Below are 16,222 nucleotides of genomic sequence, written 5' to 3' on the forward strand. Positions count from 1 at the left end.
TTGCTACCATGCTGTGTTGTCCTGTTTTGCTGCCTTGCTATGTTGCTGTCTTAGGTCTATCTTTATGTAGTGTTGTCTCTCTTGTCGTGATGTGTGTTTTGCACTATTTTCATATTTTATTTATTGTACATTTTCAATCACAGCCCCTGTCCCTGCAGGAGGCCTTTTGCCTTTTGGTAGGCCATCATTGTAAATAAGAATGTGTTCTTAACTGACTTGCCTAGTTAATTAAAGGTTAAATAAATAAAAAATAAACATACCTGAATTGACGCTTTTATGCACTAATTCTCTTGCACTGACTCTATGTTACACACACTGGACTCTGCCCACACAATTGCACTGACACACACACACACACACACACACACACACACACACACACACACACACACACACACACACACACACACACACACACACACACACACACACACAGACGCGCGCACACACACACACACACACACACACACACACACACACACACACACACACACACACACACACACACACACACACACACACACACACACACACACACAACATGCACGCACATGCATACTGACACTACACACACACTTTCACACTCACCACATACACTGCTGCTAGTCACTTTACCCCTACCTACAGTACCAGTCAAAAGCTTGGACACAACTACTCATTCAAGGGTTTTTCTTTATTTTACTATTTTACACATTGTAGAATAATAGTGAAGACATCAAAACTATGAAATAACACATATGGAATCATGCAGTAACCAAAAAAAGTGTTAAACAAATCAAAATATATTTTATATTTGAGATTTTTCAAAATAGCCAGCCTTTGCCTTGATGACAGTGTATCTGAGCTTTAAAGGGTACATTTCTGGGTTGTGGTGTTTGTATAAGAAAGCCTTGTGATGATAATATTCTGGATTACAGTATGTTAGTTGAGTCCAGAATTTGGTCGCTCTTTTTCAACTTGGAGTGCTAGGAGGAATCCCCAGAGTTCTGTCCTGCAGGCTAGGTTTGGGACATTTCTGTGCACACCTAGAATATTTTTGCCAGGTGTTTAAAATTTAGGTGGGGATTTTGCCCCATGATGTGTAGTTTAAATTGTAAAGGGGGTCCCAAATTTCGCTGCCATATAGGAAAGGATTGGAGTTATGACAGAGTCAAATCATTTTTGCCACATTGTAATTGGAGGGTTAAATTCGTACAATGTTTTTCTAATTTCAAAATATTCCCTGCGTGCTTTATCTGTAAAATACTTTATGGACACGTCAAACCTCCCAGATGAATTTACTCAAACCAAGCACCAAGGTAAGTATAGTTGGTGGTACGTTTCAAGGATGTTTCTCCTAGGGTGAAATGGTATATACTTTCCTGAGATCTAGACTTTTGCTGAAAGATCATTACTTAGTTTTCTGGATAGTGTCCAGTCCTTAACATATTTTTCTAGTGTCGTGGAAATTCATACAAAGGGACACTCTAAGTCAATATTAAATTAATCATTGTTTATTGTCAGCGCACTGGAGAGTTTCCAACCAACTCAATGCACCATAGTACACATGTCAATCAGGAGCTCTGCCTGGGCAGTCCCAGCAGTTGTATTATATATGGCTATACAGACAAGTTATATTTGCATGATTTAGCATAATTAATTAATCATTACCATTTTGTTTCATCCATGTGACAGACCAATATTGGTTTATAACATGTGACAGACCAATACCTCACGAGGCTTCTATCTCTCTAAGCTGAAGCCTTGAAACTGAGATATCTCTCAAAACAAGGTCTTGGCATACTGCCAAATTGCAGCTACTGATAGTGAGGATTTGTACAGTCAGTCACTTGCAAGAACACAGAAATTGGTTTATAGAACAGCACATGAATACAACACAGAAATTTGTTAGAAGAATAGCACAAACATTAAAATTTCCCTTACACTAGTAAGAACAGGCTTTTTTTTGCCCCTGTTCTGTTGGTGAAAAGATTACTAAGTCACGGCATGTAAAACAAACTATATTCCTTTGTCTTCTAGGGTGAGTCCTGGAGATGTACACTGAACAAAAATATAAATGCAACATACAACAATTTTTAAGATTTTACTGAGTTACAGTTTATATAAGGAAATCAGTCAATTGAAATAAATTCAATCTATGGATTTCACATGACTGGGAATACAGATATGCATCTGTTGGTCACAGATACCTTACAAAAAAGGTAGGGGCGTGTAGCAGAAGACCAGTCAGTATCTGGTGTGACCACCACCGTGCAACGTGACACATCTCCTTCGCATAGAATTGGTCATGCTGTTGATTGTGTCCTGTCGAATGTTGTCCCACTCCACTTCAATGGCTGTGCGAAGTTGCTGGACATTGGCAGGAACTGGAACACGCTGCCGTACACGTAGATCCAGAGCATCCTAAACATGCTTAATGGGTGACATGTCTGGTGAGTATACAGGCCATGGAAGAACTGGGACATTTTCAGTTTCCAGGAATTCTGTACAGATCCTTGCGACATGGGGCCATGCATTATCATGCTGAAACATGAGGTGATGGCGGCAGATGAATGGCACAACAATGGGCTTCGTTGTCCGTAGCTTATGCCTGCCCATACCATAACCCCACCGCCCCCATGAGGCACTCTGTTCACATCATCAAAACGCATCTGGTCGGTACAGCTGAAACCGGGATTCATTGGTGAAGAGCACACTTCTCCAGCATGACAGTGGCCATCATCAGTTACGACACCAAACTGCAGTTAGGTCAAGACAATGGTGAGAACAACAAGCACGCAGAAGAGCTTCCCCCGAGACGGTTTCTGACAGTTTGTGCAGAAATTCTTCGGTTGTGCAAACCCACAGCTTCACCAGCTATCCGGGTGGCTGGTCTCAGGCGATCCTGCAGGTGAAGAAGCCCCCCCCCCAACACCTGCCCTCACCATTGTTAACAGATCTGTGGGATAATGGTGGGGCGAAGGACACGGACTACTGTTCGCCCCCGCCTCCCACTAGCACAGCAGACGGGAGGATGGGGTGACACAGTGTGTTAGCTAACTAGCTAGGTTGCTAATTAGAGACACCGTGTGCTAGCTAACATGTTAGTTAACTAGATAGCACACAGTGTCGCCCCCGCCTGACTAGATGGCTCAGCTTGTACACAGTGTCCTTTGCTCCCGCTTACCAAACACCTTCCCTCGCCGTCGTTAACAGAACTGCGGGAAAACAGTGCCCGACCGGCGGGGACGAAGAACACCATCTACCGGTGTACGGCTAGCTAGATACAGTTGTCGCTACCACCCCTTCTTCTGTGGAGGTTTATCGGTGGCTGGCATCCAATGTTATTGTGCATCAACATCACCTATTGTACTGAAGCAGCCTCGCCTCCCGCCTGTAGCAATAGAAGTAGAGGGGTTCCTGCAGATGCAGAAATGCCCACATGCAGGAACGCCCTGTATTGCAGGCGGCAAATGCACCCTTCTCCCCTAACGTCGACTCACCTCAAGCCGGAAAAAAAACCCTGCCAAAGACCAAAAAGAAATGTCACGACCTATGCGCGAACTTTTGACTGGGAAGCATACCGTAAACGTTTTATTTAACCTTTAACTCGGCAAGTCAGTTAAGAACAAATACATTTTTACAATGGCGGCCTACCCCGGCGGAACCCTAACACTGGGTCAATTGTGCACCGCCCTATGGAACTCCCAATCACGGGCGGTTGTGATACAGCCTGGAATCAAACCAGGGTCTGTAGTGACACCTCTAGCACTGAGATGCAGGGACTTCGACCACTGCGCCACTCGGGAGTTTAACTTACCTACGCCAAAATCGCATATCTGCTAAGAATAAATGATAAACCTCGGCAGCAAGGCTACACAATGCAGGAAACAGTGCCCTTAATGGATTGTCATGTTGGATTGACCAATTTAAATAAAAACTCAGAAAAAGTTTATTTCAATATCTGCACATTTGACCTCAAAAACACCCAATAATACAAGGGAGGGGAGTTCTCTGTAGTCTGTGCATAATCACATTGTCTGATCATACAATGAAATTGACATTTAGCAGCAGGTAAAAAAACAAATATCACAACATAAACAAGAAATGAGCGCTTCTAGTGAACTTAACCCATTGAACAATATTTACACCACATGCCTCTGTGCAGTAAATGTACAAATTCAGACTGGTTACTAACTCTTAATAGCAATCTGGTCATGTGTACCTTATAGCAACTTCTCTACTTCTGTAGGAGAGCCTTTATACTGTGAAAGGTTTTCAACCTCCAGCTACAAGTTTTCATGCCTCAATATAACAACCTACAAGGCAGAGCTTCAGGTATCTTTCAAACACAGAAGGGAATGTAAACTCAGCCAACCATTTAAAAGAAACCCATATTTCCATGTGTGTAATAATTTCATCCATCAGTAGACAGGTTAAGACCAGATGTCCAGAAGATAGACTTGCCGTTATAACCAAATTACTGTAGATAACTGTTACCTGGCCTTTTCCACATGACCCAAACCCCTTACAAAAAATAAAAACAGCATTTAGCCTATATTCCCCTCTGTCCTTTACAAAGGAAACTAATTTAGGCTTAAAAAGGCCAAGTGCAGTAAACATATATATTTCCTGTGTTTAATATACATATTTCCACACCGAGGTTGAAATAATACTGGGAAATGTTTAGAAAGGTGATGCCATTTTAGTGTAAGAGCTGTTTGAAAAGACTGCCTCAGAGTTTTGGCCTGCCTGGAGACATCACCAATGAGAAAGAGCTCTGTCAATGGATAGTTCTGTTTTCCCCTCCCCACTCAGACCACTCCCAGACAATCCTAGCAAAATTCTTGCTTGAGGACTTGCTCTTCACCAAGAAGCTATGTTTTTCTAGTTGACCACTTTAATTGAACAGTCACAGAAAGGTACTTAATTGTTACCCAGAAATGACTTGATATTGAGATAAAAAAAACAGCTACATTGGACCTTAACTATATGGTTTGTATAAAGTCTTAACACCCACGCTCAACGTGTCGACTCAGTGGCTTAAAAAACAAATTAAATTATATTCAGAACCGACCATGACACTCAAGTGATTAATACCAATTTCTCAGGTAATCAAATATAAACCAGGCATTTAAATGTGTGGTCTCTCAAAGGGTATATAAATGTGGGTTCTCTTGAATGTTTAAATCATAGTGTGTCGTCACTTTTTTTTAAATACAGCCATATAGCGTTTGCACAATCAATTAAGTCCTCTCATATATGCAACATGAAAAAAGTATTTATATATAATATGTTATTTTTCCGTTATCATCCAGTCTTTCACGGATTATAAATAGGAGAAAGGAAGTATGGTAGTTCATGTCACAGCTCGTCATTTTACTTGGGATCCTCAATAATGCATTTGCTGAGGTCTGTCATTTTGGGGTATTTGACTTTCTTCTGGTCCAGCTCGTTCTGAGCCCACAACAGCAGCTTGAGTAGCTTGGCCAGCTTGGGCGTTGACTCCCTGTTCTCATAGTCCAACACAGCCTGGTTCACCTCACTCCAGACCTGAAGAGCATTCAGAAGGGAAAGAATGGTGTCAATTACAGGAATACAGTCACACATAGAACACCTATAAAAAAGAGACCCCTTTACAAATGCACATTAAGGCTATTAGTGAAGTAAGATCTGCATCTCTTCAACTTCAGATGTGCAAATTCTGTTTACACGATCCTTACATTAGCCTTGGATGTGGTGTGGCCAAACGCACATTCCTGATTCATGTGTGTGCAGCTAATAGCATACCATAAATATCTTAGTATTTAGAAAAATAAAATAAGGTTAACTATTCAGGAGCATCTCATCCAAACCATATTGCACATAATGTTATACACATGATCAATGCAAAGAGTTACGAAGCGTGTGGACATTTTAAAAACCTGTCATTTTCAATTTGGCCAACAGCAAATGCTGTATACTGGTATTTTATTTAACTAGGCAATTCAGTTAAGAACAAATTCTTATTTACGATGACGGCCTACCCCGGACGACGCTGGGCCAAGTAAGGTAAGTCTTTTTACACTACAAAAATACGTAATGGAACTAGTATGTTGTCAAACTAGTGTACAGTCGTGGCCAAAAGTTTTGAGAATGATACAAATATTAATATTCAAAGTCTGCTGCCTCAGTTTGTATGAATGTATGAATGCAATTTGCATATACTCCAGAATGTTATGAAGAGTGATCAGATGAATTGCAATTAATTTCAAAGTCCCTCTTTACCATCCAAACGAACTGAATCCCCCCAAAAAATTCCACTGCATTTCAGCCCAGCCACAAAAGGACCAGCTGACATGTCAGTGATTCTCTTGTTAACACAGGTGTGAGTGTTGACGAGGACAAGGCTGGAGATCACTCTGTCATGCTGATTGAGTTCGAATAACAGACTGGAAGCTTCAAAAGGTGCTTGGAATCATTGTTCTTCCTCTGTCAACCATGGTTACCTGCAAAGAACCATGTGCCGTCATCATTGCTTTGCACAAATAGGGCTTCACAGGCAAGGATATTGCTGCCAGTAAGATTGCACCTAAATCAACCATTTATCAGATCCTCAAGAACTTCAAGGAGAGCGGTTCAATTGTTGTGAAGAAGGCTTCAGGGCGCCCAAGAAAGTCCAGCAGGCGCCAGGACCATCTCCTAAAGTTGATTCAGCTGCGGGATCGGGGCACCACCAGTACAGAGCTTGCTCAAGAATGGCAGCAGGCAGGTATGAGTGCATCTGCATGCACAGTGAGACGTAGACTTCTAGAGGATGGCCTGGTGTCAAGAAGGGCAGCAAAGAAGCCACTTCTCTCCAGGAAAAACATCAGGGACAGACTGATATTCTGCAAAAGGTACAGGGATTGGACTGCTTAGGACTGGGGTAAAGTAATTTTCTCTGATGAATCCCCTTTCCAATTGTTTGGGGCATCCGGAAAAACGGTTGTCTGGAGAAGACAAGGTGAGCGCTACCATCAGTCCTGCGTCATGCCAACAGTAAAGCATCCTGAGACCATTAATGTGTGGGGTTGCATCTCAGCCAAGGGAGTGGGCTCACTCACAATTTTGCCTAAGAACACAGCCATGAATAAAGAATGGTCCAACACATCCTCCGAGAGCAACTTCTCCCAAGCATGCAGGAACAGTTTGGTGACGAACAATGCCTTTCCCAGCATGATGGAGCACCTTACCATAAGGCAAAAGTGATAACTAAGTGGCTCGGGGAACAAAACATCGATATTTTGGGTCCATGGCCAGGAAACTCCCCAGACCTTAATCCCATTGAGAACTTGTGGTCAATCCTCAAGAGGCGGGTGGACAAACAAAAACCCACAAATTCTGACAAACTCCAAGCATTGATTATGCAAGAATGGGCTGCCATCAGTCAGGATGTGGCCCAGAAGTTGACAGCATGCCAGGGCGGATTGCAGAGGTCTTAAAAAATAAATAAATAAAAGGGTCAACACTGCAAATATTGACTCTTTGCATCAACTTCATGTAATTGTCAATAAAAGCCTTTGACACTTATGAAATGCTTGTAATTATACTTCAGTATTCCATAGTAACATCTGACAAAAATATCTAAAGACACTGAAGCAGCAAACTTTGTGGAAATTAATTTGTCATTCTCAAAACTTTTGGCCACGACTGTAGTGTAAAGAGGCTCTAATAATACAATGATGCAGATGATAGACCACCCACACACACCTTCTGTCGCTGCATCATGTTAAGCAAGTCTCCAAAGGGCGACTCCTCTGGGGTATCGAAGGCAAGAAGAGCCAGCGTCCTCTCCATCTCTGTCAGGCACTCTCGGCTCTCCTCCCCCTGCTCTGCCAGCTGTGTCTGGGCAAACTCCAACGCAGACTCCGTCTCCCGCAGCCTGATTAACTCAATCAAGTGCTGTTGCTACAAAAAGGAAAAGGGGAAAGAAATGGAGAGGGATGATGGAAATTAAAGAGTTTTGGTGTAGGCAATGGACATCCACATTGAGATGCTTATGATTTGGACAGGAGCTGGTCCCAAAAGAGTCCACTGAGGGCATCCTTACCTGCAGGTGAAAGTACAGGTAGCGCTTGGTGTCAAGCAGTTCTGGGTGTAAGTGGTTGATGAGTGCGATGGCCTCCTGTATATGCCCCTTTAGGATCATCTCTCTGATCTTTATCCTCTCATCCAGCGAGTCCAGGTCCACACTGGGCTCGATCCCAGACTCCATCCGGAACTTCTCAGCTGCCTCTTTAAACCCCTCTGCACAAACACAGGCAAGAGTGAGACCATCAAAATCACAAGAACAATCAACCGGATATAGGATAGATCAAGGAAAAAGGTGAGTGATTCTGCAAGTAGAGGCGAGCTGAAAAGCCAAAGACGTTTGGAGCAGAACAGTAAACTGGGATTGAGCGCAGCTCAGATTGGAGGTTGTTTTAGCAGCAAATGACACATTGTGAATGATGGTATACCTGTCACCAGGTAATTCATAATAAGCCGGTTCATGTCAGCCCTCTGTATTTGTACATTGTTCAGTTTGTCCATCCATTCGTCTTTCGTAATATCTTCAGGCTTTTCCGTGTAACTCATCATTGGATCCTGCAAAATTTGAATATGAAAAAATATATACTTTTTAAAAAAAAGTGTTATGTAGCAGGTAGCTAGTTATTGCGCCGACCTGCTGTTTATGTCAAGAGTGACTGAAGTAGTGTTTGAAAAAACCAAAACAACGTTAGCTAGCTAGCATTGCTTTAAATTGTATTGGGTTGCTAAAACAGTCTAGAAAGACAGAAGTGAAATACAATTCAATTTCAAATTACTGTGCCGGTGGGCAGGATGTTTGGTCATTATGACGGGGGGCATGAGACAATATCTAAAAAGATCGTATTAAAGCAAATTTTATTTGTCACATGCACCGAATATAAAAAGGTGTAGACCTTACAGTGAAATGCAGTTAAGAAAAATAAGTGTTAAGTAAAAAATATAAGTAACATAGTTAAAGAGCAGCAGTAAAATAACAGTAGCAAGTCTATACACAGAGGGTACCGGTACAGAGTCGATGTGCAGGGGCACAGAGAAGTCAAGGTAATATGTACATGTAGGCAGAGTTAACGTGACTACGCATAGATAACCAGAGAGTAACAGCAGCATAAAAGAGGGGTATAGAGGTCCTGGATGGCAAGAAGCTTGGCCCCAGTGTTGTACTGGGCCGTACGCACTACCCTCTGTAGTGTCTTGCAGCCGAGCAGTTACCATACCAGGCAGTGATGCAACCAGTCAGGATGCTCTCGATGGTGCAGCTGTAGAACCTTGAGGATCTGAGGACCCATGCCCAATCTTTTCAGTCTCCTGAGGGGGAAATGGGCTTTGTCGTGCCCTCTTCACAACTGTCTTGGTGTGATTGGACTAGGGTTGCACATTTTGGGGAATATTCAGAGGTGGAAACATTGTGGGAATATATGAAAATTAATATTAAATACCATTTAAATGTAGATTTTTTTGCATTGGAAAAATGTACCATATATGGAGACAGAAACATAAACCTTTCACATTATAAGTAGGAATAATTGCAAATGATTAAATCCCAATAGATTTTTCTGTTGTTACAAATTGGACTTTAATTAAATGAGTTGACTCTTCACATGGGATGATTTCACTGATCAACAAAAGGGAATATTGAATGATCCATCGCGTCTCCCAAAAACGTTTTCAACATACATCTGTAAAATGATAGTCTAGAAACTAAAGCTTTGGTTGTCTTCCTCTCAGGCTTCCATGTCTCCTCCCTCGACCTCCTCAATGTACACCTCTTGAACATCAGACTCTGGGGCCTCATCTTCACTGTCACTTTCCAACCTTGTTGAGGATGGCTCGTTGTCAGGCTCAAAAACCCTCAGATTTGCCCGGGTGGCCACCAATTTTTCAACCCTTGTATTGGTCAGCCAGGTTGCATGCTTTGGTGTGTGTTCCCAAACAAGGACCAGTTGCGCTCTGAGGCGGCTGATGTTGGGATTTGGAGGATGATGGAGGCAACAGGGGAAAGAGACTCAGACCCACAAAGTCCCTTCCACCAGGTGGCTGATGAGATATGTTGGCACAACTGCCATATTGCATCTCCAGCCCAAAGCCCTTGCTTGGAAGTATACTTCACCAGACTGCCAAGAACCTTGCCCTCATCCAGTCCAAGGTGGCGAGACACTGTAGTGATGACACCATAGGCCTTGTTGATCTCTGCACCAGACAGGATGCTCTTGCCAGCCTACTTGCGGTCCAACATGTACGCTGTGGCGTGTATGGGCTTCAGGCAGAAGTCTTTATGCATTTCAGAACTGCAGTTTCCTCTGCTTGGAGCAACAGTGAAGTGGGTAGGACAGTACGGATTCCTTCTCTTACATCTGCAAGCGGAGGCTGAACATCAGACAGGATGGCATTGTCTCCCTCAATCCGTGCAATGGCTACTGCTTTAGGTTTCAGGAGTTTCAGGCTGCTTACCACTCTCTCCCAAAATACATCATCCAGGAGGATCCTCTTGATGGGGCTGTCCATATCAGCAGACTGGGATATGGCCATTTCTTGGAGACTCCTTCCCCTCCAGAAGACTGTCAAACATAATGACTCCACCCCAATGGGTGTTGCTAGGCAGCTTCAATGTGGTGCTCTTATTCGTCTCACTTTACTTGGTGAGGTAGATTGCTGCTATAACTTGACCCTTCACATACCGAACCATTTCCTTGGCTCTCTTGTAGAGTGTATCCATTGTTTTCAGTGCCATGATGTCCTTGAGGAGCAGATTCAACGCATGAGCAGCACAGCCAATGGGTGTGCTGTGAGGGTAGGACTCCTCCACTTTAGACCAAACAGCCTTCATGTTCACAGCATTGTCTGTCACCAGTGCAAATACCTTCTGTGGTCCAAGGTCATTGATGGCTGCATTCAAATCATCTGCAATGTAGAGACCAGTGTCTGTTGTCCCTTGTGTAATACTGGTTGAGGGGTGGAGATGAGGTCTTTAATTATTACTTGCCCACAAACATTTGACCACCCATCAGAGATGATTGCAATAGTCTGCTTTCTCTATGATTTGCTTGACCTTCACTTGAACTCTGTTGAATTCAGCAAATGAGTAGATATAGCATGTCTGGTTGGAGCGGTGTATGCTGCGCGAAGAACATTCAGAAATCTATTTTAATGCACATTGCCTGTGAGCAGAGGTGAACCAATTGCATGCACAGCTCAAGCAAGACATTCAACAGCATTTCTGACTACGTTCATCCATTGAGTCAAATGAAACTTCTGATTCCAGGAGGACCATGAGCTGTTGCTATCGATAAGGTGTCTGATTCATCATTTTCACCTCGAATAGAAGAGGGACTTTTGTCAGAGGTTGCTTGTTGTGAGCGCTGAGGGAACTTTATGCACACGACCAGATGATTCTGCATCTTTGTTGCAATCTTCACATATGATTTGTCACAGTATTTGCAAATGTACACAGCTTTTCCTTTTACATTAGCTTGCAGTGAAATGGCTCCACCCATCAGATAGTGCCCGTGGCATTTTCCTGTAAACATTAGAAAAGAAATGAGTAAAATATATTTTTTAATACAATTCCATGTAGAGATAAATAATTAAGCAGTTAGATTATACAACCCCTTTGTAAGATAAATGTTTTAAGATGAAATGTTTGGAAACAGGTGAATTAACACTCAGATAGCAGGCTCACGCAAGCCAAAACCCACATGGTAGCAAAAACTAACCAGCAGAAATTGTTAACAAGTTAGAAATTATTTAAGCACATTGCTGTAGGCTCCTATTTACTAGTTTACAAAAGAATTATGTATGTCATAAAATATATTCACCCTACCCAGTATTGTAGTCAGAACATACCAGAAAGCATGGAGTTCTTGGCTCAGACAGTGTAGTAGTGTGGGCTCAATAGCATCTCATTAGTGTGGAAGATGTTGAGAATCAGCGGTACATGTGATGGAAGAATGCACTGTGCATGCAGATGGTTGCATTTCCATTGAATTGGGGATAGTTTAACCAAAATATGCCACAAGAACTAGAATTGCCTTATGTGTATCCCACAAAAAAGGTTCACTGTTGTAAGCCAACTTTTTTGATGAATTTAAGCAATATTCCCAGGCTTAACTTCCCATGGAAATTTCCCAGAAAGTTTCTGACCCTTTGCAACCCTAGTTTGGACCATTCTTGTTTGTTGGTGATGTGGACACCAAGGAACCTGAAGCTCTCAACCTGCTCCACTACAGCCCCGTCGATGAGAATGGGGACGTGCTCGGTCCTCCTTTTCCTGTAGTCCACAATCATCTCCTTTGTCTTAATCACATTGAGGGAGAGGTTGTTGTCCTGGCACCACACAGCCAGGTCTCTGACCTCCTCCCTATAGGCTGTCTCATTGTTGTCAGTGATCAGGCCTACCACTTGTGTCGTCGGCAAACTTAATGGTGGTGTTGGAGTCGTGCCTGGCCATGCAGTCATGGGTGAACAGGGAGTACAGGAGGGGCACCAAGTGTTGAGGATCAGCGTGGCAAATGTGTTGTTACCTACCCTTACCACCTGGGGGCAGCCCATCAGGATATCCAGGATCCAGTTGCAGAAGGAGGTGTTTAGTCCCAGGGTCCTTAGCTTAGTGATGTGCTTTGTGGGCACTATGGTGTTGAAATCTGAGCTGTAGTCAATTAAACAGACTTTGCAAAGGTGGGTCTGTTGTAGACCCACTTTCTCTTCTTACCTCATGTCAAAATAAAAGTCCTGTACGTGCACCATACGTGGACAAAAAAAGTAATAATTTATGGGGGACTTTTACATTGACAGAAGGTAAACGGGTCTACAACAGACCCACCTTTGGTAAGTCTGTTTAAGGCTAGGCACCACACCATTTTCTCTTAATCATATCACAATCAACTTTTACCAGTTGAATGTAGACAAATAAAAACTAAAAACATTGTATTACAATTTCTGAAATATTTATTTTAAAAAAATATGCAAATGCGGTGATGTCTCATTAAATCTGTGCGTGTTTGCATACCACACAAATTATTTTTTCTGGACACTGGATGAAGTTATCCTAAATATTTTTGTTTCATTTTGTGAAGAAAAAAAACCACTAGGACCAGACTTGTCCAGAGCAGATTGTGGATAAATAGTTTTTTCATCTTTCTATCTGTAAAACACTGAAGGCATCTACGTAAAATGCATTTTTGGCAAATAAAATGTTATCAACAATAGAAAATGTACAGCATATCAACAATTCCCCCTGGGTAAGTCTGGAGAATATATCTAAAGATAACCACACAAATGTTGGTGAATGCAGATGTTTCTGAAGCTAAGAAAAATGTGTTGGGGTGTGGGAAGAGTCTGACTTCCGGGAACAGGCAGTTAAAGACAAGTAAACTGAATTAAGACTACCAAACGCAAAAAGCCTGTTTAGACCCAATCACCATCTCTTCAAAGTAAGTTATTAAAATGTAGTCCAGTTTGTAACACTCTCCGAAATGGACATTGACATTGTGTAATTCAATGTAGCTAGTAAGCTTGGAAATTATTGATGACCATTTTAAAGTGGTTAAAATATATAATTTCAATTAGCTAATGAAACTAAAGGAAATATATTTATCAAGTTATTTAAAATTGCTTACTTTTTGAAAATACTCATTAATGGAGCAAAATACCAAATAAATAGATCGATGCAAAAATGTCATTTTAGCCTGTGGTGCCTGGCCATAATAATACAATCCTTCAGATATGTTGTCTCAAATACCCCGTCATAATGACCAACCGTCCACCCCACTCACAGCACAGTAACGTTAAATACAATTCCATTTCAACTTAACTCCTGGCTTCCCACGTAAATACGCCAGCAAAACACCTACCTGAAATGACTTGTTGTGTTGTTTGCTAACGTTAAGCTAGCAAGCTGCTTGTTGGTGCATCACCCACCAACGTGTAATTTTAACATCCGAAAGCTCAATTTGACACATGAACGAAAAGTACAATACAATAAATAATAACAATCATTATCTATATGAAATATAATAGACAGCTGTATTGTAAAATGACATACAGTTAGCTACCTGTAACAATCTTTCGACTTCGGCAACAGCCGTGTAGTTGCTTCACGCTCTCTCGCGACAGCCGAACGTGATTTGTGGGAACAATACTACGATTGGTCAGTGGAATGACGGCATGGTTACTTTATACCTCTGGGTTACCAGGAGCAGTAGCAATGGTAGGGTTCAACGTTACAAAATGGTCAGATAGATAGAATTTTGTAGAACAGATGTTCCGTCTTGTAGAATTGGGCTGCAAGGTTGTAAAAGTTTCACCTCATTGAATATTTAAGTGATAATGCTCTCGAAGCCGGTGTTAGAAGGATATATGGCATGGGTGTTGTTCATTTAGGGATTAGACCCACTCGTTGGCAAACCGTGCCAATATATCCTCCAAGCACCGGCTTCGAGGGCAAAAAGTGCAGCCAGAATAACAGCAAAGTAACTGCATTTCCATTTGTTTAAACTGTGTTCTAGTGACATTTATTTGGACACATCCATAACAATAAGCTGAAGAAGCGCGATTTCGCTTGGCATAGAAAATGTGCTCACTCGTCAGGACACTGTTGTTCCGAGGAGCTAGGCAATAACACAGCTACAGTAACACAATCACTTCAAACTGAAGCTGGAAAGACTGCAAATTAGCTGCGTTTCGATTTGCCTTTTTCAATTGACATTGTTTTGTATATATCCATAAAAATGATGCCAGATGAATCATGATTTCGACTGGCTGAGAAACGCTGCCTGCCTGTATATGAACTTTGGGACAGCAGGAGATCGAATTTGAATATTGAAACAATGTCGGAGAGACAGACAGCAAGGTTTATACAAATCTTGTTCATTCAGGATTAGACCCACCAGTTGTATAAAAGTGTTTATAACTGAATGCCGATTGGTTAAAACTGCATTCCAGCCGTGTCTATTCCACAAGTTGCCACCGGCTAAATCTAATGCCTATTTACACTGTTCCATCTGACTGCGCAATCCACTGTCTCATCAGCCCAGCCAAGCAATTTATAAACGGGATCTCCACTATAAAAAGCAACTAGACATTATCTCACATTTCTTTTAGACTAACATTTAGTTTTCAACAGTGGAGATTTAAGACCCCTGACAAAATATCTTCCAAACACCAGCTTCTCTGGCATTATCATTTAAGTGTAACTCAAAAGTCTATTCTGTGGATTAAGGCAAAGTGAAAATTACATAAAGTAATGTATTGGGTTTTAGGGTTTACCCCTCTTTTGAGTAATGTAGAAATAATCATGCCTTTTTGAAAATAAAATTACACATTTTAATGCCGGTGTTAAACATTTATGTTGTCTTTGCTGATGTAATTTTCAATTTGATAGTTTTATCCCTCCTTTTCCAGTGACCCTCTAGAGGAAAACTCTCTGAGGAGGTCTCTGGTTGAGAATCACATAGGCTGTATTACTTACTACACTGAACAAAAATATAAATACAACATGCAACAATTTTAAAGATTTTAATGAGTTACAGTTCATATAAGGAAATCAGTTAATTGAAATAAATTCATTAGGCCCTAATCTATGGATTTCACATGACTGGGAATACAGATATGAATCTGTTGGTTACAGACACCTGTAGAGGCGTGGATCAGAAAACCAGTCAGTATCTGGTGTGACCACCATTTGGCTCATGCAGCGCAACACATATCCTTCACTTAGAGTTAATCAGGCTGTTGATTGTGGCCTGTGGAATGTTCTCACACTCCTCTTCAATGCCGGTGCAAAATTGCTGGACATTTGTGGGAACTGGAACACACCAGTGGCGATTTTAGCATGTAAATCTTGGTGGGATTTTTTTTTTTTTTAAGTGGGATGCATGCCAGCAAAGCCACTACACGACACACCACTAAACAATATATGAATTGCACTATAATAGTGACAAATGGTGCCCACAAACTGTTAGGGCCTACATAAAGCTGTCCCAACAGTAGTCCCAACATCTTACCATGAATACACCTGGCTATCAGCGGAGCCTTGTCTGGCAGCGAAACTGTTCATTCAGCCTCATTTACTGCCTTTAAAAAAAACATTGCTGTTATGGCTGACTTGCTTAAAAAAATGTGGTTTCTAATGACAATTGAGATGTACAAACTATGGCATAAGGGGATGACAAGCAGATAAGAGGCAATCCATAATTTC

General features: G+C 41.8%; 1 protein-coding gene across 4 annotated transcripts; it reads right to left on the reverse strand.

The window, feature by feature from the left end:
- Window positions 1-3,907: 3,907 nt before the first annotated feature.
- LOC106567219 (glucose-induced degradation protein 8-B homolog) lies at window positions 3,908-14,163 on the reverse strand. 4 transcript variants are annotated; one of them, XM_014136248.3, is made up of 5 exons: window positions 14,079-14,163; window positions 8,460-8,586; window positions 8,051-8,247; window positions 7,711-7,908; window positions 3,908-5,532 (listed from the first exon to the last, which is right to left on the reverse strand). In XM_014136248.3, exons 2-5 carry the CDS (start codon window positions 8,578-8,580, stop codon window positions 5,359-5,361), a joined length of 690 nt encoding a protein of 229 aa, XP_013991723.1. In that variant the 5' UTR covers window positions 8,581-8,586; window positions 14,079-14,163; the 3' UTR covers window positions 3,908-5,358. The 4 variants fall into 4 exon arrangements, with proteins under 4 accessions (XP_013991723.1, XP_013991722.1, XP_045549175.1 ...); XM_014136247.3 differs by having other exon boundaries at window positions 14,069-14,155; XM_045693219.2 differs by having other exon boundaries at window positions 13,878-14,135.
- Between the last annotated feature and the right edge of the window lie 2,059 nt (window positions 14,164-16,222).

The sequence above is a fragment of the Salmo salar genome, chromosome 13 (genome assembly GCF_965601325.2).
Source record: "Salmo salar chromosome 13, fSalSal1, whole genome shotgun sequence".
NCBI classification, from domain to species: Eukaryota; Metazoa; Chordata; class Actinopteri; order Salmoniformes; family Salmonidae; genus Salmo; species Salmo salar.

What these genes read in the sequence shown, in the direction of transcription:
- LOC106567219 (XM_014136248.3), bottom strand. Translation starts at nt 8,580, where the DNA reads ATGATGAGTTACACGGAAAAGCCTGAAGATATTACGAAAGACGAATGG. An exon ending in TATGAATTACCTGGTGACAG is followed by an intron (nt 8,248 to 8,459) that starts GTATACCATCAT and finishes GTGTTTGTGCAG; the next exon opens with AGGGGTTTAAAGAGGCAGCT. An exon ending in ACATGATGCAGCGACAGAAG is followed by an intron (nt 5,533 to 7,710) that starts GTGTGTGTGGGT and finishes AATGCTCTTCAG; the next exon opens with GTCTGGAGTGAGGTGAACCA.